Below are 25,006 nucleotides of genomic sequence, written 5' to 3'. Positions count from 1 at the left end.
TTTATATATGTATTTTTAACAATCTAAAATAAAAGCAAAGGTTGAAAAATAAACTTCAATAAAAAACCTCAAAATCAACTCCAATTTAAGATTGAAAAATTTAAAATTTGGCTAATAAGCATAAGCATAAGCATAAGAAAAAGACACTCCGGCAGTAATATGGTATGGGTCGTTGAGCTTTACATCACTGTCAAATGTTTGTCTGCCGAGCCCATTGGCCTTGTTCGGCAGCCAGTTTTGCTGCAGCTGCTGTGGCTGCAGCAGTTGAAAATCGCTGTAGCGTGCTGCGTGCAGCCGTAGCTGCTGCCAAAAAATCTCTTTCGAACACACCCATTATAAAAATCTCTTTCGAACACACCCATTATCAGCGGGGAGATTTTGCAGAGACATGCAACAATTACTCCCCCCTCCCAATTTTATTTTACTTACTACCTCCGTCCTAAATTAGTAGTCGCTTTAACTTTTTTTTTTGCAACGTTTGACTATTCGTCTTATTTGAAAAATTAGTGCAAATGTAAAACATGATAAGTCATTAAAGTACTTTTGATAATAAAGCAAGTCACAAACAAAATAAATAATAATTCCATAATTTTTTTGAATAAGACGAATGATCAAACATTACAACAAAAACTCAAAGCTAAACTAGGAATCACGGCAAAATACATTGCTACCCTCATTATTTACATTCTAATTATCTTTCTTAAAGCAAGCATTAAAATTTTCTTGTGAGAGTACTGGTACTAATATGGCTATATCGATAAAAGTAGGAAAAAAAACATATCCAATGTAGTTAATAGTGTAATTACATTACAATTATACAATAATTACAATATAATAACACTATAATATTAATAATGTCTAATTACAATACCATTAATAATATTATAGTTACATTTGAAAGTTTTTTGTTAAAAAAAACTTGCGACATGCTTTTAGCAATTCCCTCAAGGAAAAAAACATATTTATTTTCCCAGGAATACTTGCTACTGAAAGCTGCTGAGCTTGCAACAATCATGCTACTAGTACAAATCAGATCTTCAGGGAGTCGATGTATCTCTCTCGTCGAGAGAATTTTCCAATGATCCCAGCCCTGAACTCTCCGACGCTCACTTTCCTGTATCTTGCAGGCCGATTCTCATCCAGCAAACCAGCCGCCGGCCCAATATCTTTCTCATCATTCACACTGTAAAACATGGCCAGTGAGATCCTCTCCCTCTCGGCGTTTGTCACCACCCTGTGCACTGGGCTCCTGAAGATGCCATTGCACAATACCTGCACATAAATTTTGCATCCAAATATGCATCAGGATTCAGAAACCTGGGTTTATCATCATATTACAGATGTCTCTGCAGATTCAGAGAGAAAGTGTTTTGGATGCTAGATGCCAATTACCTCCATGGTGTCACCTAAGTTGATCAGCAATGTGTTGGGAGTGACCTGAACATTGTACCACTTGCCATCCCTCTGAATTTGCAGGCCACCGACATCTTCGTCGACGAGAAGAATCGTAAAGAGGGAGCCGTCGGAGTGAGGCCTGACGCCGAACACAAGGTCAGGCCTTGGACAGGGAGGGTAGTAGTTGAATCTTGCAAGTGCAGGAGCTTTGTTGAGTCGGTCGAAGAAGTAATCCTCATCAAGCCCAAGAAGCTTGGACATAGCCTGAACGATATCGTCTCTTATTCTTTTGGTTCTTGATGCGTACTCGTTCAGAACATCCCTGCAGAAGAAAAGGCTCTCTAATAGCTCAGTAAAACCATTTCTCGATACATCGTCAAGTTATTCTTTCTGAATTCAGACAACAATTCTTGTTACTTTGTTAGTAATACATGAACAATAAAAACACCATCTTTTGCACCAAAAAAAAAGAGTAGGAAGAAATTCAGACGTGTGTAAACTGGAAAGTAAAACATCGATCACTGTAAGGTGAGTAGGTGACCTGAAAGATTCAGGATGGTCAGGCCAGAAGGCAAGATTTCGCTCCTCCTTGGGTTCAACTCTGAGAAACAGCCGATCAGACCAGTCCAGGATCTGATCTTGGGTTACCACCCGGTCAGTTCCATACCCTTCCACCTGGAAGTTCTTGCCGTCGATCAAGTTGCTGAATTTTCGCTTCCGTTCGATCGGTTGGTTGAAGAACTCTCTTGCCAAGTTCAACACATCATCCATCAGAGAGGTTTCTACTCCATGGTTGGTAAGCTGGATCACACACAGCCAGGAAAATTGGAGAAATTGATACAAAGTAGCAAGTTTTTTATTAAGCAAAGTAGGATCACTGCGTTAGTAGCTGACCAGGAAGAAGCCCCAATTCTGCAGAGCCGCCCTGAGCTTGGCAGCCTCGTCGGCGCCGGCTAGCCGGCTGAGATCAACGACGGGGATGGGCTCCGGCAGCTCGGCGGCGACCAGCTCGTCAGAACGGTCTTTCTCCCCAAGCACGTACCGACTCGGTGGCTCCTCGACGCCGGCCGCCGCCAGCTCTTGCACTATCGCCGGCGTCCTCCATGACTCGTCAGCCATTAGTGTTCTTGTTCTTGGATCTTTCTTTGCTTAATTTTCTTCTTGCCTGAAAAGAAAAAGGAGATCTTTCAACTCATTTATAGCCTGCAAATATGTTGAATTGGATATACTTGGATGAAAATGGATTGACAAATTAGGCACGTGAATGGAATCTGCTTCTCAGCTACTATTCAACAGTAGAAGAAAGGATGCACAATGTACATGGTGGAAATAAAAGACACGTTGTAGATAAGATGTAGATGTAGATTGAGCTGAATAAAGGGATAGGTATTCAAACTGTTTGACATCGTGGAATCGAGCACAAGAAAGGGAACCTTCAAATTCATTTTTTGAAATTAAACCGAAGGTATTCAAACTGTTTAACATTGTGGAATTGGGCAGAAGAAAGGGACTGGTATTTCAAGTAGTTTGACATTGTGGAAGTGAGCTAGTCCTGACTCCTGAGTTCTGAATGCCTGAATGGGGGAAAACAAGTTCCATTGCTTACCTTTTCTTATCTCCTTCTAGATATTTCAACTGGTGTAATATGGTGACACAAGATCTGCACCAGATCAACTATCTCTCGGTTTCTATCAATGGTTAGTAACAGGAGTAGTAACCTGGAGAGAGCTGCTATTCTGCTCGAAATCAACACAAAGTCAATTAGTCACTCATATCAATAGACAGAACACAATTCCTATCGAACAAAAGAAGATCAAACATAATAAAAGAAGATAAAGATGTATTATTTTCTAAAAGAAAAAAAAAAGATCAAGATGTGTAGATCAAGGGAAAAATTGAAAAACTCTGAAGCTGTCAAATGATTATGCTTGCCTTTTAGATGGTCCAACTGAAGTACTAGAATTCACAAGGCTCAGCTAAATGATTCTTGCCTTCACTTTCTTGCTGCCTTGCAAAGTGGTGGATGCTTCTCAAATATCAAGTACTAGCAGTCTTGTGTCTGGCTCAGTTTCTTTCCAAGGATCTAGAAACAAGCAAAGAAAAAAAGTTAGTTGATTAGTCACAACCCATAACACTGACCAACTGTACTTCAATGAGTTATCTTCCACAAGGTTAGAATTTTAACCTAGCATGCAGAGCTCATCAAACTGTTTGGAGTAGTACAAGTACAAAACTCATCATTCATCCTCAGCAAACACAAAATGAAACCTCACAATAATATTTTTCTTTTCTGATAAACGCTACAGATCTGGATGGCATAATTACATGAGTATGCGACCATGTGACTCATACTCTACAATAGTTCTTTTTTTCTGATAAACTTTACAGAGTACATATCACAATCACTATTTATTTTAACTGGCATAGTGACTCAGATCTTCACTGTGTCAATCACTCTTGTCCCTTGCAAGAAATGTTCAAAGAGCCCTGCAAGGTAGTCCATAATCTTCACCCTCTTGTATCTTGCCGGGTGCCTTTCATCGATCAGCTCAAGTGCTGGCTCAATCTCTTTCTCAAGATTCATAAAATAAAACAACACCACTGATATTCTCTCCTTTTCAGGATTTGTCATAACCCTATGCACCGAGCTCTTAAAAATCCCATTGCTCATTATCTGTACAAAAAAGAATGTGTAGTTCAGTGAATCAAGAACTTGGAGATGCATCATGGCACAACTTGAACATACTGGTAGAGACAAGCTCACAGTAAGTTTTTTTTTTTGCCGGGAAGGCCGAAGGAGGCCAACCGAGTATATTAAGAAGGAATAAAAGTTACAAGAGAAAAAACATCAAAATGCACCAAGGTGCATTGCCACACACCACACACTACCACCCAAGCACAAACCGCTGAGGGTGAAACCTAGCACCAAACGACCCCCGCTAAATGTGGCCGAACGCCGCTAGGCCTACGGCAACACCACAGAGACGAGGCTCCGAAAACGATGCCACCATGGTGGTCACGACATCCAGGATGCCGCCATCGCCCATCTAAAAAGATGTGGTTTTCACCCAGAGAAGCTCGCCAAGAAAGGGAGAGGGTAACCCTCGACAACGCTCCAAGGAAATTACGACGCCCGAAGACGTAGCCGCTGTCGGCCCGGTGAACCACCGGACTAGGCTTTCGCTTGGGACCCTACAACCTTGACTGCAGATCGCCGTCCACCAACTCAGAACCACCACACAGACAAATGGCAGCACGTGGCATCCACCACACCGCACCGACGCCCCTCCATCGGCCGACTTCAACGAACCACCACCCCTGAGAGCTGGCCCAGGACTCCTCCGTTCCACCACCCGCCGGCCGCCTCGCCAGATTTGGCCGAAGGAGAACCCGGGACTAGGTGGCATTGCTTCGGCAGCCTGAGCTTCCCCCACTGACAAGCTACCGCCTCAATCCAAACTATAAACTCCCCGCAAAGAAAGGGAGGAGCTCCATGAAGGCCGAGGGTGCCGACCGGCAACGAGGAAGACGACCCACCGCCGCCAGCTCCCTTTGCACTGCCATCTGGCCGCCGGTGGTGCTGCTGCTCCGGACCGGCACCACCCGCCGGCGCCCCCGAAGTCCGGCCGCCGCGCCTCACCTGGCCACCGCGGCGGCATCCCGGCTGCCCGGCCACCAAGCTGAGCCGCCACCGAGGCCTGGACGACCCACCGCGCCATGGGCTGGCGCCGAGCGGCCAGGCCGAGCGAGTGAGCGGGGGCGCCGCTGCCGCTCCGGGCAGGCTGCGCTGCCCGCCGCCTCCGCGACCGGGCCGGCCACGACGAGCCGCAGCCATCCGCCGCGCGCGCCCGCCGCTGACGAGCCGCCTCCGCGCGCCTCCACGCCGAGCCTCAGCCGTCCACCGCCTCCGCGCCCGTGCTGGGCCGGCCTAGCCGTAGCCGGCCGCCACCTCGCCGCCTTGCCGCTGGCCGCCATCACGACCGCATGCCGTCGCGCCGCCCCAGGCCTCCTCGCGCCGCCGCCGCGCAGATCCAGGCAAGGGAGGGCCGGATCCGGCCATGGGGGCTCCGAATCCGCTGTCTCCTCCCCACCTCGCCGCCGTAGCTGCCACGGACCACGCCGGTGGAGAGCTTCGTCGTCTTCGTCCTTCGCGCCGAGGAGGGAGACGCTACGAAGAGAAGAAGGCCTCGCTACCGCCTTCCCTGCCCGCTGCCGGCTTCGCCGCCGGCGGGCTCCAGCGACAGCGAGGTGGGGGGAGGGAGGGAGAGAAGGCGCGGGCGGCTAGGGTTTTTCGCCCCCGAGCCACCCGACGCGAAAGCGACGCGGGGGGCTTTTTTGCTTTTTAACTCCCCTCTTCCGCTCACAGTAAGTTCACCCACACACAAAAAAGGGGGAAGCTCACAGTGAGACAGTGAGTTTTAGCAAGAGCTAAGATAGCATGATGCAATGGTGACAAGAAAAACAGCATTCGTGGACAGATATATTTACCTCCATGTGATCTCCTAAGTTGATCAGCAAGGTGTGAGGTTTAGTTGGGACATCATACCAGACACCATCTTTAAGAACTTGTAGCCCACCAACGTCGTTATCAACCATAAGAATTGTAAGAATGGTTGCATCAGAATGAGGCTTCATGCCATAGACAAGATCAGGCCTTGGACACTGAGGGTAGTAGTTGAATCGAGCAATAGTGGTAGGCCTGTCAGAGAATTGTCTGACAAAGTAATCCTCGTTGAGTTTCAAGAGCTTTGCCATTGATGGAAGGAGACTGTTTTTAACTCCATCACATTTTATGAGAAACTCATCCAGAACATCCCTACATAAGAGTCAATTCGCATAATGGATTGGTACTGGCGAAAGTGTTTTATTGACATAATTTGAACTATAAATTTTGGGACAGAGGGAGTACTAAATTTTTGTGACACGTTGCAACCATAAACTAGGCCTTATAAGTTGTTTACCATCGCCGTAAACAAATCGTAAAACATCTCTGACACTGTGTTTGTGATATTACCTGAAAGATTCAGGATGCTTGGGCCAAACGGAAAGATTTCTCTCGTCTGCTGGATCTACTTTCAGATACAATCGATCCAACCAATCCAGGATTTGGGTATCAGATTTCACCTGGTCATTTCCATACCCTTCTAGCTGGAAATGCTTGCCGTCAATCAAGTTGGTGTATTTTTGCTTCTCTCCAAGATGCTGTTGAAAAAACTCTCTTGACACATTCATCACGTTATCCATCAGAGCATCTTCTATGCCATGGTTAGTTACCTGAGAACACAATTGCAGATATAGAATATAAGCCACGACATCATGTTATTTAAAGAAGCCAAGGCAGTTCAACAAAAATCTATCAAAGGTACACTGACTACTTATTACCATGAAAAGGCCCCAAGACTCCATCGCCTGCCGGAGTTTCACCGCCTCATTGGCATCACCATCTGGTTGGGACAGGCGACCAAGGTCAACAATGGGGAATGATGCAGTGGCTGCAATGGTCGGTTGGTCTTCTTGTTGCACAATGTACTGTCTTGGCACAGATTTGCTTCTCATGCCGGCAAGCTCCTGCACAAGTAGTGTTGATCTCACATCCTCCATGCTCCCTTCCATACGGATGTAGCTCAGGTACTGTCTCAGGACTTAGGTTGTTCAATGCTGTTGAGTTGATACGGAGAAGTTACTATATATGAGTCTGAGACCATGTACGAAAAAAGAGTAAAAATACTGCCATTGTTGCACAAGTGGTCATGTAATGAAAACAATTTATACCTGGTATAAAAAAATGCTGTAAGTTGCAACCAAATTGCTGAATTAACCAAAAAAAAAAGGCAATTTGACATTTATGGAGCAGAGTTAGGAACTGCCCAATAGTGGCTGACAATTAAGATTTAAATTCAAGCTCAACATCTGATTCCCTAACTTCAATATAAGCACCTAGAGCGCAGCTGTGTACTAGCCTGGAGTTGGCAGGCTGTTTGTTCTATCCTTAGGTAGTTGGGCTAATTTCTGGTGGCACAGCAACCTTGTTTGTTTATTTATTACTTGTAACCTCTCCTTGGTCTTAATTTGGGCGGCATACTTTTGCCGGACAATGAAAAATATAAGCACCTAGAAGAATAAAGATTCAATATACCATGTGAATCAGAAAACCACTCCATGTGTTACACAACATACAACATGCCAACTTCAACTTGAGAGGTTGAGCAACCGATGATGCACAGCACAGGCCCTTAAATTTAAGCTTGTGATAACGTCCTTTCCAGAATAACTTAACATCTTGAAGGAGCATATTAACTGAACCTGGCAATATCGCTTCTTTTTTATTTGGAAGTGGCGTATTTCACATCAAATTCTATGACATCTTGTTTCTTTTTAATTTGAAAGTGGTGTACTTCATGACAATATTGTTTCTTTTTTATTTGAAAGTGGTATAGTTCATGGCAATCTTGTTCATCTTCTACTACTTTGAAAGTGGCATGCTTCATATCAAATTCTATGCAAGGAACCCTAATACCGTGTGCTGTTTTTTTTTTAAAAAAAAACGAACGATTCTTGTTCCTACGGGATTTTTCTTCCTGTTTTTTGGATTGCACAAAATCAATCCTGAAAACATTGCACATTCGCACAGTACTAATCCCAAATAAATTTCCCCCAAACTTTTCAAAGAACAAAAAATTTAACCGAAGCTGCTTTGGCACAAACCTATCCGCCCCGATTCCCTATCTGCGTAAGAAGATGGGATCGAGGCAACCCGCAGGAAGTAGCCTCGTCGCGCCTCCTCCTCCGGTCACCGCCGCCATTGCCGCGAAATGGAATCGGTTGCTCGCCGCCGCCGCCGCCGCCGCCTCCATAGTCCCACACGGCCACCACCTGCCGCCGCCGCCGAAGCCCCCCGACCCGACCTCCATCTCCGACGAAGCTCCTCATTGCCATCGCGCGGCCCAACTGCCGCCGCGGCGAGCCCGCGAGAGCCCAATAAGTGGTGGGCTTAGATGGGCCGGGCCGGACCATCAGTGGCGGCCTTGGAACGTGTGGCCCATGATCAAAACTAGGCCTTTTTCACTTTTCAGTTCGATCTCTCCCGTTCTTCACCGGCTCCGGTGAGCTTTGATCCAACCAAACCTGAAATTTTCCATCTCGAGTAAGATTTTCATCACCATTTGATATTTTGAATTTTGATTGATTGATTTCTCTGCTCTGCAAAGGGACAAACAGGAGAAGTTGCAGCATCAATAATGAGGCGTTTGTACGCATCCAATCCACAACGATATATCTTAATATCTATATCCCGGCTATGATGCATATAAGGGAGATCGAGAGAGATCGATAGCGATGCATAGCTTGTGATCCATCACAACAAAGAGTGGCGGCGGCGGCGCACTGATGGACGGACACGGCGGCTCGCCGGACGAGGACGTACGCCGGCGACGCGTCAGTATTGGAGCCCCTGCTCATCTGCAAGCTAGGCTGGCTCGGCACGATTCTCTTATATTTTAAACTCCTTCCGTATTTTGTATTTTAATGTATGATGTTGTTGACTTTTTAACCAACATTTAAACATTCGTCTTATTTTAAAATTATGTGTAAATATAAAACTATTTATATAATACTTAAAAACATTTGATGATAACTCAAGTCATAATAAAAATAATAATAATAATATATATTTTAAATAAGACGAATAGTCAAACGTTGGTAAAAATAAATGACGTCATATATTAAAATACGGAGAAAATATTAATAATCATATATAAGAACAAAAGATATGGTTTTCACATCAAATGCGGAATTTAGCTTTAGCCCAAACGGCATGCATGATTGGAGCTCGAATTTTTTAAATTATTTTTGAGGACTCAAGTGCGCGTGCGATATTTGCTTTTGGCTCCTCAAACACCACTCAATTAATTATAAAAAAAATCCGAAAAGATATTACAGTACAACATTGATACAGTTGATCTACACACAACGAGAAAAAACAGGAGGACAAATTCAGTTACAAATAGTACTATAACCAAATTTATGACTTCAGGTTTTCAAATATTGCATATTATAACATATGTTTAGAAACATTTTGATGATATATATGCAAAGCAAAAATATATATATATACTCCCTCCATTTCAAAATATTTGACACCGCTGACTTTTTAGTACATGTTTGACCATTCGTCTTATTCAAAAAATTTAAGTAATTATTTATTTTTTTTCATATCATTTGATTCATTGTTAAATTTACTTTCACGTACATACATAGTTTTACATATTTCATAATTTTTTTAATAAGACGAATGGTCAAACATGTGCTAAAAAGTTAACGGTGTCAAACATTTTAAAACGGAGGGAGTACTACTTTGGTTGTAAATTGATTTCCCCTTCATGTGGAGAGTAAAAGATCGATCTATTTCTTCACACCAAAGTGAACTTTATTTTTCATCATCAACACAGTTCATGACACAGTCGATACAACACATTATTGATAATTCATCCGTTTCACAATGTAAGTCATTCTAACATTTTCCACATTTATATTGATGCTAATGAATCTAAATAAGTATATATGTTTAGATTTATTAGCATCAATATGAATATGAGAAATGCTAGATGACTTACATTGTAAAACGGAGGGAGTAGTAGATTATTAGACTCACGTAATACGTCTCAACCAACCTAGTAAACACCAACGTGAACATCTATCATTCTATCTATTATTCCACATATTTTTTTAGTTTAAGCATGCAGGCCACGCGATTAATTAGCTAGATTCCTCCATCACATCACGCGCTGGTCGAGACGGCCGCCGCCGCCGCCGCCTCCGGCTGCTGCTGCTGGTGCTCGACCTTGACCTTGAGGAAGTCGATGGTGCGCTCGCCGGCGGCGAATGCGTCCCAGAAGCCGTCGCCGAAGGCCTTGGCCTTGAGCTTCTAGTACATCGCCGGCCGCTCCTCGCCGACGAGCTCCTCCGACGGCGCCAGCTCCTTGTGCGGCTCCGGCTGGTAGAACATCACCACCGACATCCTCTCCCTCTCGCTCGTCACCACCCTGTGCACCGGCGCCATGAACACTTGCTCATGATCTGCAACACCAAGCAATGCAAACAACTTAAATTTTTATTCAAGCAGATCTATTTTTTTACTCAAATAGCTATAAAAAATTAAGAAAATAGTAATATCAAATGGGATGACATAAATTTATAGAAAGACTAAATTTAATCTAGAACTAGAAAAGAGAAACAATAAAATCAGCTAGTAAATGTAGATCGAATTTAAACTTCCATGTTTACGCATGGAGCCTCACTGTAGGGCTATCTACTGGTAGTAGAAATCAATTTAAAGTGTTAATTTCATTTGATTGAAGAGCTCAGATCTATTTATACTACCAGCCTAGTTAGCGGTGGTAGAAACGTGGAGGAGTATTAGAAAAAATAGATGCGAGGGCATAAACGTTATTTAGCAATGACTAAACCTTTTTTTTCTTCTCTTTTTTTTTCTTTTTCGATGAAATATAAGCGATGCCAACACAATCAATGAATGATCATATATCTATTTAGACAAGGAAAACATAAATAACAAAGTAACTTTTAATCATTATAATAGTAAATTACTAATTATCCTTTATAATACTGATGGTATAATACCACCAATAGAAAGCACCGAAGTATCACTCTTATGTATTATTATTATCATAATCTATCTTACCAACTTTTTATAACTATTACCTCAATCTCGTCGCCGGCGACGACGAGGAGCTCGTTGGTGAGCACCGGAATGTCGAGCCAGCGGCCGTCCTTGAGCAGCTGGAGGCCGCCGACGTGCTTGTCGAGGAGGAGGACGGTGAGGACGGAGTTGTCCGTGTGGGGCTTGAGGCCGTACACGAGCTCCGGCCGCGGGCATGGCGGGTAGTAGGTGAACCGCGCGTACGTCGTCACCTTCTCGCCGACCTTGTCGCCGAAGAACTCCTCCCCGAACCCCAGCGACCTCGCCGTGGCGGCGAGCACCCGCCGGAACACCTGCTCGCTCCGCCGCGTGTACTCCTCGAGGAGTCCCCGGAGCGCCGCCGGGTGCTCCGGCCAGAACTCCAGCCGCCGCTCCTCCTCCGGCTGCACCTGGAGGTAGAGCCGGTCGCACCAGTCGAGGATCTGCTCGTCGGTGTCCACGCGGTCGATGCCGTAGCCCTCGGGCTGGAACCTCTCGCCGCCGGCGCCGACGCCGTCGGCGTCGGCGGCGGCGACCACGTTGCTGTACCTCTCCTTCTCCTCCGGCGGGAGGTGGAAGAACTCCCGCGTCGCGGCGAGGATCTCGTCGAGGAACGGCTCCGGCATGCCGTGGCCGGTCACCGCGAAGAGCCCCCACGACTGGAGCGCCGACCGGAGCTTGGCCGCCTCGCCGCCGTCGTCGACGACGTCGTCACCGCTCTCGGCGGCCAGTCGGCTCACGTCTATGGTGGGGATGGCGGCGAGCTCCCGCTGCGCCGCCTGCACGGCGCCGGCCGCCGCCACCGGGCGGTCCTTCTCCCGCAGCACGTACCTGCTCGGCGGCGCCCCGAGCTCGCCGCCGGCGGCGAGGTCTTGCACCATCTGGCCCTGAGCTGGGTGCACCATGGTCTGTGACTGTGTGTGTGTTTGCTTCACTGTCAGTAGCCTCTACTCATTAAGTATTTAAATAGTCTGGATTTAACTCCGTTATACTACCTCCGTCACAAAATATAAACTACCTCCGTTACAAAATATAAACTTCTAGCTATGAATCTAGATAGTTATATATCCATATTCATTGCTAGAAATGCTTATATTCTGGAGGGAGTATAGATTTTTTTTATTTGACGCAATCGTTAACATGCGGTGTAGACATTGGACAACACCACACTGTATCTTTTATAAAATCGAGTGTGGAACCATATGATATTTTGTTAGGAAAAAAGCTTATCATCAGTTCATCACCCGTCAACTTGGTGATCATGCAGATTGTTTCAGCTATTTTCTAGTGTAGAATAATTGCTAGGTGATCCGTGCCATGATCTATTCTGATCGTGATCGTCTTGAATAATTTCAATGGAGCAAAGGAAACATGTGCCCAGGATCGCATTGTAGTGACTGAATCGTCAGTCTACTTTGGGCTTCAAATCAGGATGGATTCGGGGATATACTTGAACTTCGGGAGTTCATCTACAACCCCGAACTTTAGTTTTAACAAATACATCAAATTAACCATGAGCTTCACCGACAAATAAGCTCCATTTTTATAGTTTCAACAAGGTGGAATCCATTTGGATTTATTAGATTTGGAATCCATATGTAAATGTGCTTCATTGGATCTCGCGGATTTGTCAATTTGTTTATGGCCTGCACCGCTCACGTTGATTTCTTTCTTTAATATGGTACGATGAGATTAGCTTGTTAAAAAGGTTGAGTGTGGCCTGGTAATTAAGTAGGACTGATGATCAACTTGTTAAACACATGTAGGTTAGGAATGGATCTGTTGGACAAGCTTACTGTGAGACTCCACTTCAATGGATAGTTTTTGACGATGGAACGATGTTGCATTGAGAAAGACCCGGAGGTCTTCAACTGTCATATTTTTAACCGGAAGGATATTCTAAAAAGTTTTATTATCCCATTTCAGGCGACTTGTTTACCCTGCAAATTGTTTCCGTCATTTTCTAGTCTAAAAAATTTGCTGGGCGATCTGCCATGATCTGTATCGATAGTGATCGTCTTAAATCATTTCAATGGAAAGGTTGCACATGCTGGGATTGTATTTCAGGGACAGTAAAGCATCTACTTTGGCTGCAGCAGACGCAGCCTGCCCTCCATTTGTTTGCCACTGCCCAAGAATCTAAGATGACATGCATTAAACTTATGGGTTGAAGTGACAAATGGTGAAATGGAGGCCTCAACTCAGGGCTGGATTTGAAGATGTTAATGAGAAAAAAAGTTGGAGAAGAGAAGGCCAGTATATCCCCTAAACTTCGAACAGAAGTTCATCTATCACCCTGAATTTGGTTTCGACTTTCGACAAATATGTCAAACAGGAAGCTCCACCAAAAATAAGCTCAGCGCTTTTATAGTTTTTGTCAACTAGTTCCCCTACACTTGTATTTAAGTATACTGATCGGATAAAGCAGCGTTTGAAATGATGTATCTATTTTTCATTCCAGAAGCCGCTTGGTGTATACAAAATGGCAAAATATACAGCGTCACCTCTTCATCAGGACACCACCGTCATAACCATGCGTGCTGCTAACTCATGCGTGGGAACATACTTTCTCTGCATACGGCAGCAGAATTACAGCATTAGCATAGAAGTACCGCCATGAATTGTCCAGGGTAGGATAATGGATTCAGGAGGCGAGCTTTTACCTTGTCTAGAACTGCCGCAGCACAAACGGTCGTCATCAACATAAGTAGTATTCAGCCCCATCATCCATGAACCTACTGATATGTCATCATGGGCATAGCTCTGTAGCGATGCACTGCATATCGAAGAGAAACAAATTGCTCAAATTTCGGTCAAATTTTGACTGCATATACTCCTATATTGACTAGAGATATCAATTGGTTACTGTTGTATTATTGATTATTGACAAAGAACATCTGGACAGTGTTCCTGCATCATCAAGACCATCAAATAGATGGCAGATGGCTAACATTTATATATCAGTTAGTCAGAACAGCATTTCAGTGGCCGGTTATTAATTCATAAATGCTAAAGACAGTATTAGTAACTTATATGAAATCCAGCGAATATAGCCTGTTTTCTGTAAATCACATATACAGGAGAAGACTCATGTAACAAAAAACTAATTTGTCGTTTGACCACCAAGAAAACATCATCCTAATTGCAACATTTATTCTGTATTAATTGAACTGATGCACTGCAATTGCTCAGAGGGGCCTGGTTGGTCACCAAAACTGGTTTAGCTTAGCATGACTCAAAGATAAAACAGGTGGATGCGCACCACTTACCTGTTTATGTTAATGTAGCGTGCCAAATTGTTAGAGAGGATAAACAAAGCACCGGAAGCATGGCGAAAATACCTGAGAATTAAAAATCACAGTGAACGGAAAAAAAGTGATATACTAGAAAGTTGAAGGAGCCAGAGAATGAAAACGCTGAAGAAACAGCAGAGAACACTTCTCATAGATACTAGTATCACCCAGGAAACACATCTATTTAAACTAGGCGTATTCCTTCACCAAACAAATAGAAATTACAAGCACAATGCAAATTAAGTCTAAATATAAAACAGATGGGCTTCACCAGATCTTTAAGACTCGTAAACCATTTGTGAATCAAGGAGAAACCGCTATTAGCATGAAAAAGTAGTTATAATGACATCATCCGCTGCAAGCCATGCAAGGTTATACGAGTAGTTGGTAATATGAAAAAAAAAATCATTCTTAGGTTTGCATTGAAGGCTGAAACTCACTATCAGGAGGTTGAAATGTTTGTAGCCTCAATGTAGCATTAGACTCAGAAATCCAAATACTAAGAAAGAACATGAGATCGGTGCTTCATTAATAATGCCCATAAAACATGTAAGAACACCACTAGACACAGAATTATTGCTAATCACCCAACACTAAGATGAATATTAGGATAATAGACAAATGGCAAGGACCTTGAATATGTTAGTTTACTCACGTTTTTGAATCTCCAAACTTCCACCATTCAGGTTCATACCATTGTTGACCCCTGAAATTGAAGTTGGTATCAAGTGGCTTCAATGACGGGTTAACAAAGGGCAAAGCAATCCAATGTACTGAATGAAATATTATCCCTGAATATATAAATGATGCAATGCAATTAAGAGTGTGCAAGGTACATGTTTTCTCGATATCAAGCAATGGTAGCACCTAAGGTAAATAATGGGACTAAGCAATTCAAAAGCTATGATTCCTTGATTGGACCAAACGTTTCAGATGCTCAATGCATTCCACTACATTTACATAGCTTTCAAAGATGGAAGGATGTCAGCATGGAAGCATCACTGCTAAATGGATCCGCAAGGAAAACAAATGGTACCTCTTATGAAATGGATGGTCTAGTTGGTGTTAACATATGCCATGCATGTTGTCTAAAATCTAAATAAATAAAAACCTACTGATGATGGGAATGAAAGCACATACTCTTCACTTACAACACCTCCTGATTTCATGCAACCCATGTACAGTCCTTGGCTACCTCGACGGGCTTCAAGCATCTCAATTAATCCAGCTAATATATAGATTGTAATGAGTCAAAACATTAAGCCGAAATAAGCCATAGGTGTAATGTTTCAACAGAAAAGGAATTACCCAGGTCAAGGTTAATGTTGTCATCGACTTTCACATAGAACTCTGCGTCCCAAGCTTCAATTGCTGCACTGAAGAAAAACTTAACTTTGCTTGGTAACTCCTCTGCAGCTTCCTCATGACTTTCCTGTGTGACAATTTATTGACTATTTATGTCACATTCTGTTCTCCATAAAGTGCAAGCAGTTTGTTCAAGATTTGACAATGTCACAAAAATGGTTTTGATCTAAGCTGTATATCCAAATGTCAAATTAAAAACCGACATTTAGATGAATCAGGACAGTGAGATAACTTAAAATAGGTACTGAATTGAAGGCCCAATACGGACGAGAATGTAAGATAGTCTTCCATGCCAGAAAACAACCAAGCAAAGCCAAAAGTCTTCTGCATGTACTACAGTACTAATTTTTTGTGAAGGACAAATTGGAAAAATGATATTAAATGTTATTAGATCCTTACAAGAATCAAGAAATCTTTCGTCCGACGATTTTCATCATCGATGTTGCGGTCCAAGCTATCACCTCGATTTGCACTGAAGGACCAAACAGAACAATTTCAGTAGGAAAACTAAACATGAAGAAAAGCCTGAGAATGATATGGGGCGAATGATTGTCTAAGGTGCTAGAGATGCTACATATAAGAGATATGGATCCAGAATAAAACCTCCGACCAATGACAAAACGAATGACCACACCCTTCTCCTCAAGCTTCTTCAGAGCATCACCTGAAATTTACAGTGAGGTAAAAGAACAATTATACTCCTGTAGTTGAAACCTTATAAGTAACATAGTTTGCATCAGCAATAGCTATTAGAAAAAAAAATGAAGCTGCATTCCAACCAAATGTTATCAGGGCGCACACATTTTATCGCCGTAAACTGGAAACTAAAAGAGCAAGAACAGCGAACCTCTCGGCATCCATGAGCCACGGAAGGTGTTCCTCTTGAGCCGGGAACCAAAACCAGTGTAAACTCCAATAACAGCAAGGAGCTTCTTCTTGTCAGAACTACCAGTAGCAGTTCCATTCCCCCACAGATACCCCTCGCTCTTCGCCTTTGTAAGGTCCATTTCTGCCTCCGCAATCTTCCTCCCAATTCCACTGCCACCAAACAACCCATTTCAAATCAGCAACTAAAATTCTGAATTCTGAATTCCTCTTCAGAGAGAGAGAGGGGGGAATTACATGCATCCTAGATTCCTCAGCTTGTCCTCCACCGACAGCACCTTCGGAAGCTGCAATTTAGGCGATACCATCACACGAACTGACAAATCAAGCGGAAAAAAAAAACGAGAAGTGGGTGGAGAGGGGGAGAGATCCGCACATTGCCGGAGCTCTTCTCGAGGAGACCAGACAGGATCATCCGCGTCTGCGCGTCCTGCCACAGCCTGCAAAAAAAAAATCCAATCAACGAAACAATCAGAAAACTCCACGGAAATTCCCCCCGGATCTGAGCGCGCGGGCGCGCGTACGTACCGGCCGGCGACGTAGAGCCACGCGAGGCAGGAGAGGAAGGCCATGACGAGGGGGACCCTCCCCGAGGAGAGGGCGGCGGAGGCGGAGGCGGAGGAGGAGGAGGGGGGCTTGAAGCGGCGGTTCTCCCGCCGCATGGCGCTCGCCAGCGTCTCCATGGCGATCTGGTGGCGATCTCCTCCTCCCTACCAGCCGCCGCTGCCGCTGGTAGAGAAGAAAAGCTTCGGACACACTGCAGCTCGCCTCCACCACTCGTAGGCCGACAAGAAGACGACGAATTCGGCCCAAATTCAACTCCATTTTTGCGAAGGAGATAAAAACGGGCCGAATTCAGCCCCAAATCCCACGCCATACGCAAAATTGGGCCGAAATCAGAGAAAATTGGAGTAAGTCTAATTTGTCTCCCTGTCATGCTTTTGAGTGAATCACCCTCCTCAACCGCAAAACCGGGTATAATGTCTCCGCTTCAAAAGCCGGTGCACATCAACATAAACCACTTCCTAAACCCCCAAAATAGTCAATTTGCACTGGTTTTCGAAGATGGGAGAGACGTTATCAGACAAAAATAGACTTATCCGCAAAAGAATCGACTTGCACTGGTTTAGATGGAATAGATGTTATATCCGGTTTTGTAGTCAAAAGGACAAAATAGACTTATTGTCAAAATTCTACGCTGTTCGCTAATTTGGGCCGAATTAAGCCGAAGCCTGCGCCGTTTGGGCTAGCCCGTTGAGGCCCAACTCGCCGAATGCCCTACGAAACCAACCACACGAAGCCCGCGAGTTTTCCGTCACCTTCTCAGTTCACTCGACCTCGCCGCCGGCAATGGCGCTCCTCCTCCTCCGCCGCCGCATCCACCGCGGCCACAAAACCCTCCTCCCGCGCGCCTTCTCCTCTTCCTCCGGCGAGGGTATGTTCCCGCCTCCGACGTCCGACCCCGCATCCGCCGATCAGCGCACCACCAAGCTCTCCTCCCACTTCGCCGAAATCCGCGGCCACCTCAACGCCACCCCTCCCTCCTCCCCGCCGCGCCGCATCCCCGAATCACCGCCGCCCGACGATGTCCGCCGCAGCCTCCACCTCTTCCGCAACCCCCATCCCTCATCCGGCGCGACCTCCGCCGCCGCCGCGAACCCCAGCCCCTCCTTCGCCGACGTCTTCCGCGCCAGGCCCGCCCCTCCGACCAGCCGCGCCACCGGAGCGGACGCCTTTCCCTTCAGCGCGCTCCGCGAGAGCTTGAACAAGAACCTGGGAACGAGCCCCACGGCGTCGGCGGTGCCCCTCCCCGGCGCCACCGCCAGTTCGCCGGACTGGAGCTCCATCCTCTCCTCGCGGCAGAGACACGACGGGAAGCCGCTGCCGGAGTCGGTGTTCGGGAGGGAAACGAGGGGGGAGGCGAGGAGAGGCCGTGACGGCAAAGTGGAGGAGCAGCAGTTCATCCGGTTGTACAGCGACAATGAGCTCGGCAAGAAGCTCAGTGAACTGCGGCCACCGGTGGGTAAGGATGGGAAGGAGTGGTTCTCCGTGGAGGAGCTGAGCCGGCGACTCAAGAAGCTGCGAGAGATGGACAGGGAGGAAAGGGCTCTGCAGTCCGGGCTGGGCACCGACGTGCTGCGGGATGCGATCGTGACGCTGCAGACCAAAGATCTGAAGACGAACAACTGTAATGATACATCGTGATTTTGCTGTTCTTGTTTAGTCGCCATTGGTGAATGCCTGATGAAACTGATGGATAACCTTTTTGTTACTGATGATGCTGTGGTTACATTTGGTTTGCTAGTGGCTGCAGCACAGAGTATGTCGGCTTTGATGGCCTTTGGCTCTCAGGCCACACCGGCGTACTTGCTGGGGAAACCGCAACAGGAGTTGGTGGAGAGGGTGAGCTGGAAGTGTTGTGCATTTGATGCATTTTGTTGTTTAGATTGGATGATGTGGTGTTGAGAATTGTCAGTTGGATCTTTGCAGTACTTCCATCCCGATCATATGTCATCAGCGGAGAAGATGAAGCAGGAGCTCCAGAGTGTAAGGGATGAGTTCAAAATGTCTGAGAATGACTGTGGTTCTGCACGGGTTCAAGGTATTTTTTGTTTCTTCTGTAACCATAGAGTTGTGAGAAACTGACATCTTAGTTATGAGGAGCTTTATATGTGATCATGTTCAGGTCTTTATGGTCTTACGTGAGAATTTGTTCTCATATCAAACACTCACTTGCTATCTATTAAAATTCATTACTTAAAAGGTACACGGTAAAGCACTGATATGTGTTAACTGGTGCAAATTTATGAGTAAGTTTCTTTTGACATGTATTGCACTCATATGTGTTGACTGCTGCAAGTTTATGAGTAAGTTTCTTTTGACGTGTATTTGTTCCCCATGAGAAATGACAACGTGGTGTATACTTTTACAGTAGGGGTAGTTTTAAGGCTCAATTTTGTGTATTGAAGATGTCGTGCAATAAGAGTTATTTGTTAATACTGATATTTAGGCCATTTCTGTTTGACAATTTTTGAACTTTTTGTTGCAAACTTCTGCTGCCATTTATTTAGTCACCATCTAAGTCATGTTCCACGCTTGGGTATGTTATGTTGAGTGTTGAGTGTGTGAATAAGCTATGTAATATGCACGTCACGTTTTAAAACCCTGAACCCAGTGGTTTAGTTATTACGAGTTTAGTTAAGATTTGGCTTTATATCCAAACTAGCTAATCTTGTCCTCTAAATTTGAAGTTCTCTTTTCCAAGCTTCTTTTTAGCTCCCAATCTGTAATATAGTTTTTCTTGATTCAAAGAAAGTTCAGGTTCATGATTTTTTATGATGCTTCCATAATAGATAGATTTGCTCGGTAATTGCATGTGACTTTGAGGTGTTTACATTGGCTTGAAAAGTTCAGGCATACGACCAAAGCAACACACTAGGACAATTGCATCTCTTTAAGATTTCACATTCCTTCTCTTTTTTACCCAGAAAAACTTCCTTTGTTGTAATTGGTTTCAGAAAAAGGGAAACTCTGTCAGCAAGGCTTTAGATGAGCTTTTATCTCCATGCATGTTTATGACTTTATGTAAAATTTCCTCTTCCCTTCCACCTTTCTGGCTTGTAAGTACATATTTTAGGCTTGTATATCTGCAATTGATGCCCGTCTATGTTTTGCAGTGGCACAACTTACCACAAAAATCAAGCATTTGTCAACTACTCTGCATAAGAAGGTGATCTTACATGACCATTTTCATACAGCATCACGGTTTACCTTGCCATAGAATTTGCCGGGCTCGCCTGATTTTCTTCTGGTGAAGTGAAAGTAATATGTGAACTTGACGTGTAATTCAGGACAAGCATTCCAGAAAGGGACTTCAAGAGATGGTGCAAAGGAGGAAGAAATACCTCAAATACTTGCGCAGAACCGACTGGGATTCATACTGCCTTGTTTTGTCAAAACTGGGACTTCGTGATGTGCCGGAGTACAAGCCTCCAGATTACAAGAGCAAGAGAAGCAGCAGCGGCAAGACCAAAGCCAAGAGAAAGATGAAGAGAAAAATGAAGGCATAAGATCTAATGGTAGATTTTTCTTCCCGTTGATTTGGATTTCGTGACCAGAAACCGATAGATAGATTAGAAGCCCAGGATAAGTGTAGATTGGTCTCCTGGTCACTGGGAGTAACTGTGTTTTATTTTGGAGCTGAGCAAATAATACCAACAATCAAGGTTGCGTTTTACGGATCATATTTTATAGAAGAAAAATGTTTGAAATACTAAGAATGCTCCTGATCTACTGACGATGATTCGTGATCTCAAATACTAATTTTTTGTTGATTCACTCGTGTACTTTACTTCTACTCACCTTTTTGTCTCATGGTAACTTATCAAGGGCCATCAATGTAGAGAGCTTGTTTATTTTGTTACCAATTCTAACATTACCAAATTTTGACAATATCAAATTTTGGTAAGTTTTACATTGCTAAATTTTAGTAGCTGGATGTATTTAGCTTGATGTCTTCCAAATTTTGTTAGTGTTTTTGTTTGAGGAAAGTTTCAGAACTACCATATTTTAGTACGATGGAATTGGTAAGGTGATGGTTAGTTTGTTAACATATCAAAATTTGGTAGTGAATTTGTTAGGCAAGGTTTGGGTGGAGAAACTCCCAGGGGTCTTTCGGCTAGCTCCACGAGGTGTGGTGGGCTAGACGACTTGGGTTCGAAGCTTCACCCCTTCTAATTATTTGATATTATGTCATTCTCTAATATTTGTGTCTTTTTTAGGCAAGGTTTGGGTGAAAGAATTGGGTGAACAATCTAGTTACTTGCAACTTAAACCCAACATCCTGTGAGTCACCTGCTTCCCTGCTAACTTCATCCCGCTTGCTGAACCGCATATGCTATGCACGCCGCCTTGATCCGGTATCCTTGTCGAGCTCCGCCGCGGCGCCGCCGGCGCCGTGCATCCTCGGCGGCGATCGACGGAGATGGCGCCTCGGCTCAGCGTGAAGAAGTGCCTGATCATCCTCGCCCTCGCCGCCGCCGCGGCCATCGCCGGCTTCTTGTCCGTCGCCGGCGCGGGTCGCGGCCGTTCTTCCTCCTCTTCTCCGGCGCGTCGGCTGTCGAATGGTCTCGCCGCGGTGCGTGTGGTTTTCGTGTACGCCATGGTGGAGAGTACGTTAGTGTGATGAGCTTTGTGCTTGTCTTTTTTTTTTCGTGTGTCATCAGGAGAGGGCCCGGATGGCGATGGCGAGGGCGGCGTCGCCGACCGTGGAGCGGGAGCTCGACGCGGCGCGAGCAGCGATACGCCGGGCGGCGCGGCGGCGTCGACATGGTGATCTCGCCGGCGGCGAGGGACGAAGCAGCAGCAACGTCAGCTCGGCGAAGTGGCTGAGCTTCTTCGGCGACGCGGACCACGCTCGCCTGGAGCGCGTCTACCGCAACCCGGCGGCGTTCTACAGGTAGTACATAACTGAAATCTGTCCGTACGCCGGCGACGGCGACTCGCTGACATGTACGCCGCCGTGTTCTCTCCGGTGAGGGGGAAGCAGGAGCTACGTGGAGATGGAGAGGCGGTTCAAGGTGTACGTGTACGAGGAAGGCGAGCCGCCGATCGCGCACGAGGGCCCGTGCAAGAACATCTACGCCGTCGAGGGCCGCTTCATCGAGGAGCTCGAGCTCATGGCGCCGCCGCTCGGCGGCGTACGGACGTGGGACCCGGCGCGCGCGCACGCCTTATTCCTGCCGCTGAGCGTGTCGCAGATGGTGCAGCTCGCGTACCGGCCGCTGTCGTACGACCTCTCGCCGCTCCGCGCCATCGTCGCCGACTACGTCGCCGTCGTCGCCTCCCGCCACCGCTTCTGGAACCGATCCGCCGGCGCCGACCACTTCATGCTCTCCTGCCACGACTGGGCAAGTACAAATCATTTTTTTCCCTTATTTTTTCAGAGAAAAATATTTTCCCAACACCAAATGATTTCCATACAAATTTCGAAACGAGTGCAAATAATAAATTCAGTACATACTCCCTCCGTTCAACGAGACTCAATTTCTGGGTTTCCGACTTTCCGCGTCCAACGTTTGATCGTCCGTTTTATATGAAATTTTTTTATTAGTATTTTTATTATTGTTAGATAATAAAACATGAATAATATTTTATTCATGACTTATCTTTTTAATTTTTTAATATTTTTTTAAATAAAACGGACGGTCAAACGTTAGACATGGAAACCCAAAAATTGAGTTTTTTTCGAACGGAGGGAGTAGTGTGGAAAGAAAAATAGAATGAAATGAGGGGGCATCGAAAGATCCGAAATTCTGGAAATTTTCATCCGTGAACATTTCAAATTTGAAAAAAAGATCTGCCAAGTTCAAAAATAAAAGAACTTCCCTCGAAATAATGTCATATCGGGGGCACAAAATTCTCCGAATTTCGAAATTTTCAAACCGAATTTTATGTTGCACGTGCGTGCGTAGGGTCCGCACGCGTCGAGGGGGCACCCGGAGCTGTACGCGAACGCCATCCGCGCGCTGTGCAACGCCAACACGTCGGAGGGATTCCGGCCGGACAAGGACGTCAGCATCCCGGAGATCAACCTCTACGACGGCGACATGCCGCCGGAGCTCCTGTCCCCGGCGCCGCCGCCGCCACGGCCGTTCCTGGCATTCTTCGCCGGCGGCCGGCACGGCCACGTCCGCGACCTCCTCCTCCGCCACTGGAAAGGCCGCGACCCGGCCGTCTTCCCCGTCTACGAGTACGACCTCCCCTCCATCCCCGTCTCCGTCTCCGGCGACGGCGACACCGACGCCGGCGGCGAGGGCGGCAACCCGTACTACTGGTACATGCGGCGGAGCAGGTTCTGCCTGTGCCCGAGCGGGCACGAGGTGGCGAGCCCGCGGGTGGTGGAGGCGATCCACGCCGGGTGCGTGCCGGTGGTAGTCGCCGACGGGTACGCGCCGCCGTTCGCCGACGTGCTGCGGTGGGAGGCGTTCTCGGTGGCGGTGGCGGTCGCCGATGTGCCGAGGCTGAGGGAGCTGCTGGAGCGGATCCCGGCACCGGAGGTGGAGCGCCTCCGCGACGGCGTGCGGCTGGTGAAGCGCCATTTCATGCTGCACCAGCCGCCGGAGAGGCTCGACATGTTCCACATGATCCTGCACTCTGTCTGGCTCAGGAGGCTCAACCTTAGGCTGAACAGTCACTAACAATCTCATGATCAGTAACCAAAGTAAAAATGCCATGAAAAAATATAGGTCTAGAATTATCAGTTGCATTAGCACTCCATTTTTACTGAATACAACTTCATTAACTAGTTCTTAACATGTTTCTTGGCTTTCACATCTCAGAGTTCAGAAGAAAAAAACTTGGTATACTCCTGTAAATCATTTTGACCACGAAGTGTCTGAAAACTTCCACAAACCATATTGGTAACCCCCTTACTGGTAGAAATATAAGAGGGAGTAGATAAAAGAGTATAAGATGTACAAAAACACAAGATTATGTTGAACTTGACAGAATGTAACACGGCTCAAAAGAGGTTCATCAGTAAGCATCTCCTATACCAAATGCAAATGTCTTCAGTTATCATTGTAGGGAATGTACCAAATCAGAAAGGAGCCAAGGATGGTTAGCGCAAACCACAGTAACAGCACATATAATGTATAAAAGGTATTGAAATCAGGAAATTCCATCAAACACAAGGGGAAACTCCTCTTGTCCTGAAATCTGCAAGTTCCAGTCTTTTTGCCTTCTCATCCGATCCCCCAAACATCTGTTCTCGGAGGGATTGTGTGGTCATCTTATGCTGTGAAATAGGACATGACGGTTCTAGCCTTCTAGCCTAACTATGATACCCAGATTCACAGTATTGACAAGGCTGACTTTGCTAATCTGAAGAACTAGATAGATGGTGCTGGAAGATTGCTTGCTATTTCAGCAGCTCACCACCTTCTCATCTCTCCATAATAGTGTTCTTGATTCACTGGGTTACCGGATGGAAAACCAGTGGCAGCTAATACAGTAAGCCCAACAATTTGGCCAGTCAATTCAAACCTATAAATCTTCAGCCTATTGTGATATAGACAATTCTACAAAACAACAATCATCTTTTTCTAGGTAATCTAAATGCTGAATATGATATATCAATGGTAGTTCGACACTTCCACTGTATAACAGTTGCAGGTTATCTTGCTAATACTAGATAGAAAAATTACACGGCAATTTGGGTTGATTCTCAAATTGAACCATGGTTGGAAACCACTGTCAGCAATTCTGCCAAACTATAATGGTGAACTCTATCAGGATCACAACTCGAACCAATAAATTCTAGGGATAGAGAAATACACCATATCCCAATACACAAAGATTAGCCATTTGTGTT

At 45.6% G+C, this 25,006-nt stretch overlaps 5 protein-coding genes and 1 pseudogene across 11 annotated transcripts; 2 read left to right on the top strand and 4 right to left on the bottom strand.

Moving 5' to 3' along the window:
- Positions 1 to 764: 764 nt before the first annotated feature.
- LOC9270348 (protein SRG1) lies at positions 765 to 4,685 on the bottom strand. Of its 5 annotated transcripts, XM_066311570.1 has the most exons (7): positions 3,581 to 4,685; positions 3,328 to 3,478; positions 3,002 to 3,131; positions 2,290 to 2,560; positions 1,937 to 2,196; positions 1,393 to 1,717; positions 765 to 1,272 (listed from the first exon to the last, which is right to left on the bottom strand). In XM_066311570.1, exons 4-7 carry the CDS (start codon positions 2,512 to 2,514, stop codon positions 1,030 to 1,032), a joined length of 1,053 nt encoding a protein of 350 aa, XP_066167667.1. In that variant the 5' UTR covers positions 2,515 to 2,560; positions 3,002 to 3,131; positions 3,328 to 3,478; positions 3,581 to 4,685; the 3' UTR covers positions 765 to 1,029. The 5 variants fall into 5 exon arrangements, with proteins under 5 accessions (XP_066167667.1, XP_066167668.1, XP_066167670.1 ...); XM_066311571.1 differs by lacking the exon at positions 3,581 to 4,685 and having other exon boundaries at positions 3,328 to 3,497; XM_066311573.1 differs by lacking the exons at positions 3,002 to 3,131; positions 3,328 to 3,478; positions 3,581 to 4,685 and adding an exon at positions 2,716 to 2,932.
- LOC4340292 (protein LATERAL BRANCHING OXIDOREDUCTASE 1) lies at positions 3,658 to 8,281 on the bottom strand. 2 transcript variants are annotated; one of them, XM_026026323.2, is made up of 5 exons: positions 8,101 to 8,281; positions 6,778 to 7,090; positions 6,410 to 6,669; positions 5,884 to 6,211; positions 3,658 to 4,069 (listed from the first exon to the last, which is right to left on the bottom strand). In XM_026026323.2, exons 2-5 carry the CDS (start codon positions 7,006 to 7,008, stop codon positions 3,827 to 3,829), a joined length of 1,062 nt encoding a protein of 353 aa, XP_025882108.1. In that variant the 5' UTR covers positions 7,009 to 7,090; positions 8,101 to 8,281; the 3' UTR covers positions 3,658 to 3,826. The 2 variants fall into 2 exon arrangements, with proteins under 2 accessions (XP_025882108.1, XP_066167671.1); XM_066311574.1 differs by having other exon boundaries at positions 6,778 to 7,053; positions 8,101 to 8,271.
- Positions 8,282 to 9,798: 1,517 nt separating this feature from the next.
- LOC9270600 (protein LATERAL BRANCHING OXIDOREDUCTASE 1-like) lies at positions 9,799 to 12,043 on the bottom strand (annotated as a pseudogene).
- A 1,386-nt stretch (positions 12,044 to 13,429) lies between these two features.
- On the bottom strand, positions 13,430 to 17,398 carry LOC107275810 (hydroxyproline O-galactosyltransferase HPGT3). 2 transcript variants are annotated; one of them, XM_015788037.3, is made up of 12 exons: positions 17,161 to 17,398; positions 17,009 to 17,072; positions 16,870 to 16,919; positions 16,595 to 16,785; positions 16,351 to 16,411; positions 16,147 to 16,219; positions 15,691 to 15,814; positions 15,523 to 15,610; positions 15,038 to 15,088; positions 14,359 to 14,430; positions 13,753 to 13,865; positions 13,430 to 13,660 (listed from the first exon to the last, which is right to left on the bottom strand). In XM_015788037.3, the coding sequence occupies exons 1-12, from the start codon at positions 17,313 to 17,315 to the stop codon at positions 13,638 to 13,640; spliced, it is 1,065 nt and encodes a 354-aa protein (XP_015643523.1). In that variant the 5' UTR covers positions 17,316 to 17,398; the 3' UTR covers positions 13,430 to 13,637. The 2 variants fall into 2 exon arrangements, with proteins under 2 accessions (XP_015643523.1, XP_015643522.1); XM_015788036.3 differs by lacking the exon at positions 13,430 to 13,660 and having other exon boundaries at positions 13,679 to 13,865.
- Positions 17,399 to 17,934: 536 nt separating this feature from the next.
- LOC107276589 (uncharacterized) lies at positions 17,935 to 20,970 on the top strand. Its single transcript, XM_015788035.3, has 5 exons — positions 17,935 to 18,820; positions 18,938 to 19,035; positions 19,123 to 19,234; positions 20,310 to 20,362; positions 20,484 to 20,970. The coding sequence occupies exons 1-5, from the start codon at positions 17,983 to 17,985 to the stop codon at positions 20,700 to 20,702; spliced, it is 1,320 nt and encodes a 439-aa protein (XP_015643521.1). The 5' UTR covers positions 17,935 to 17,982; the 3' UTR covers positions 20,703 to 20,970.
- Positions 20,971 to 21,481: 511 nt separating this feature from the next.
- Positions 21,482 to 24,171, top strand: LOC107277993 (probable glycosyltransferase At5g25310). Its single transcript, XM_026026270.2, has 4 exons — positions 21,482 to 21,769; positions 21,858 to 22,090; positions 22,181 to 22,541; positions 23,106 to 24,171. The coding sequence occupies exons 1-4, from the start codon at positions 21,617 to 21,619 to the stop codon at positions 23,829 to 23,831; spliced, it is 1,473 nt and encodes a 490-aa protein (XP_025882055.1). The 5' UTR covers positions 21,482 to 21,616; the 3' UTR covers positions 23,832 to 24,171.
- The last annotated feature ends 835 nt before the right edge of the window (positions 24,172 to 25,006 follow it).

This window comes from Oryza sativa, chromosome 6, assembly GCF_034140825.1.
Source record: "Oryza sativa Japonica Group chromosome 6, ASM3414082v1".
Lineage (NCBI taxonomy): Eukaryota > Viridiplantae > Streptophyta > Magnoliopsida > Poales > Poaceae > Oryza > Oryza sativa.
This window is presented reverse-complemented; position numbering and strand designations above follow the sequence as displayed.

Coding starts and splice junctions, on each gene's coding strand:
- LOC9270348 (XM_066311570.1), bottom strand. CDS start 2,514: ATGGCTGACGAGTCATGGAGGACGCCGGCGATAGTGCAAGAGCTGGCG. Junction 1,718..1,936: donor GACCATCCTGAATCTTTCAG/GTCACCTACTCA, acceptor TTTCTTCTGCAG/GGATGTTCTGAACGAGTACG. Junction 1,273..1,392: donor ACTTAGGTGACACCATGGAG/GTAATTGGCATC, acceptor ATTTATGTGCAG/GTATTGTGCAATGGCATCTT.
- LOC4340292 (XM_026026323.2), bottom strand. CDS start 7,008: ATGGAAGGGAGCATGGAGGATGTGAGATCAACACTACTTGTGCAGGAG. Junction 6,670..6,777: donor AGTCTTGGGGCCTTTTCATG/GTAATAAGTAGT, acceptor TTGTGTTCTCAG/GTAACTAACCATGGCATAGA. Junction 4,070..5,883: donor ACTTAGGAGATCACATGGAG/GTAAATATATCT, acceptor TTTTTTGTACAG/ATAATGAGCAATGGGATTTT.
- LOC107275810 (XM_015788036.3), bottom strand. CDS start 17,315: ATGGAGACGCTGGCGAGCGCCATGCGGCGGGAGAACCGCCGCTTCAAG. Junction 17,073..17,160: donor TGGCTCTACGTCGCCGGCCG/GTACGTACGCGC, acceptor TTTTTTTTGCAG/GCTGTGGCAGGACGCGCAGA. Junction 16,786..16,869: donor CTGAGGAATCTAGGATGCAT/GTAATTCCCCCC, acceptor GTTTGGTGGCAG/TGGAATTGGGAGGAAGATTG.
- LOC107276589 (XM_015788035.3), top strand. CDS start 17,983: ATGGCGCTCCTCCTCCTCCGCCGCCGCATCCACCGCGGCCACAAAACC. Junction 18,821..18,937: donor AGATCTGAAGACGAACAACT/GTAATGATACAT, acceptor TTGGTTTGCTAG/TGGCTGCAGCACAGAGTATG. Junction 20,363..20,483: donor CAACTACTCTGCATAAGAAG/GTGATCTTACAT, acceptor CGTGTAATTCAG/GACAAGCATTCCAGAAAGGG.
- LOC107277993 (XM_026026270.2), top strand. CDS start 21,617: ATGGCGCCTCGGCTCAGCGTGAAGAAGTGCCTGATCATCCTCGCCCTC. Junction 21,770..21,857: donor TGTCGAATGGTCTCGCCGCG/GTGCGTGTGGTT, acceptor GTGTGTCATCAG/GAGAGGGCCCGGATGGCGAT. Junction 22,542..23,105: donor TGCTCTCCTGCCACGACTGG/GCAAGTACAAAT, acceptor GTGCGTGCGTAG/GGTCCGCACGCGTCGAGGGG.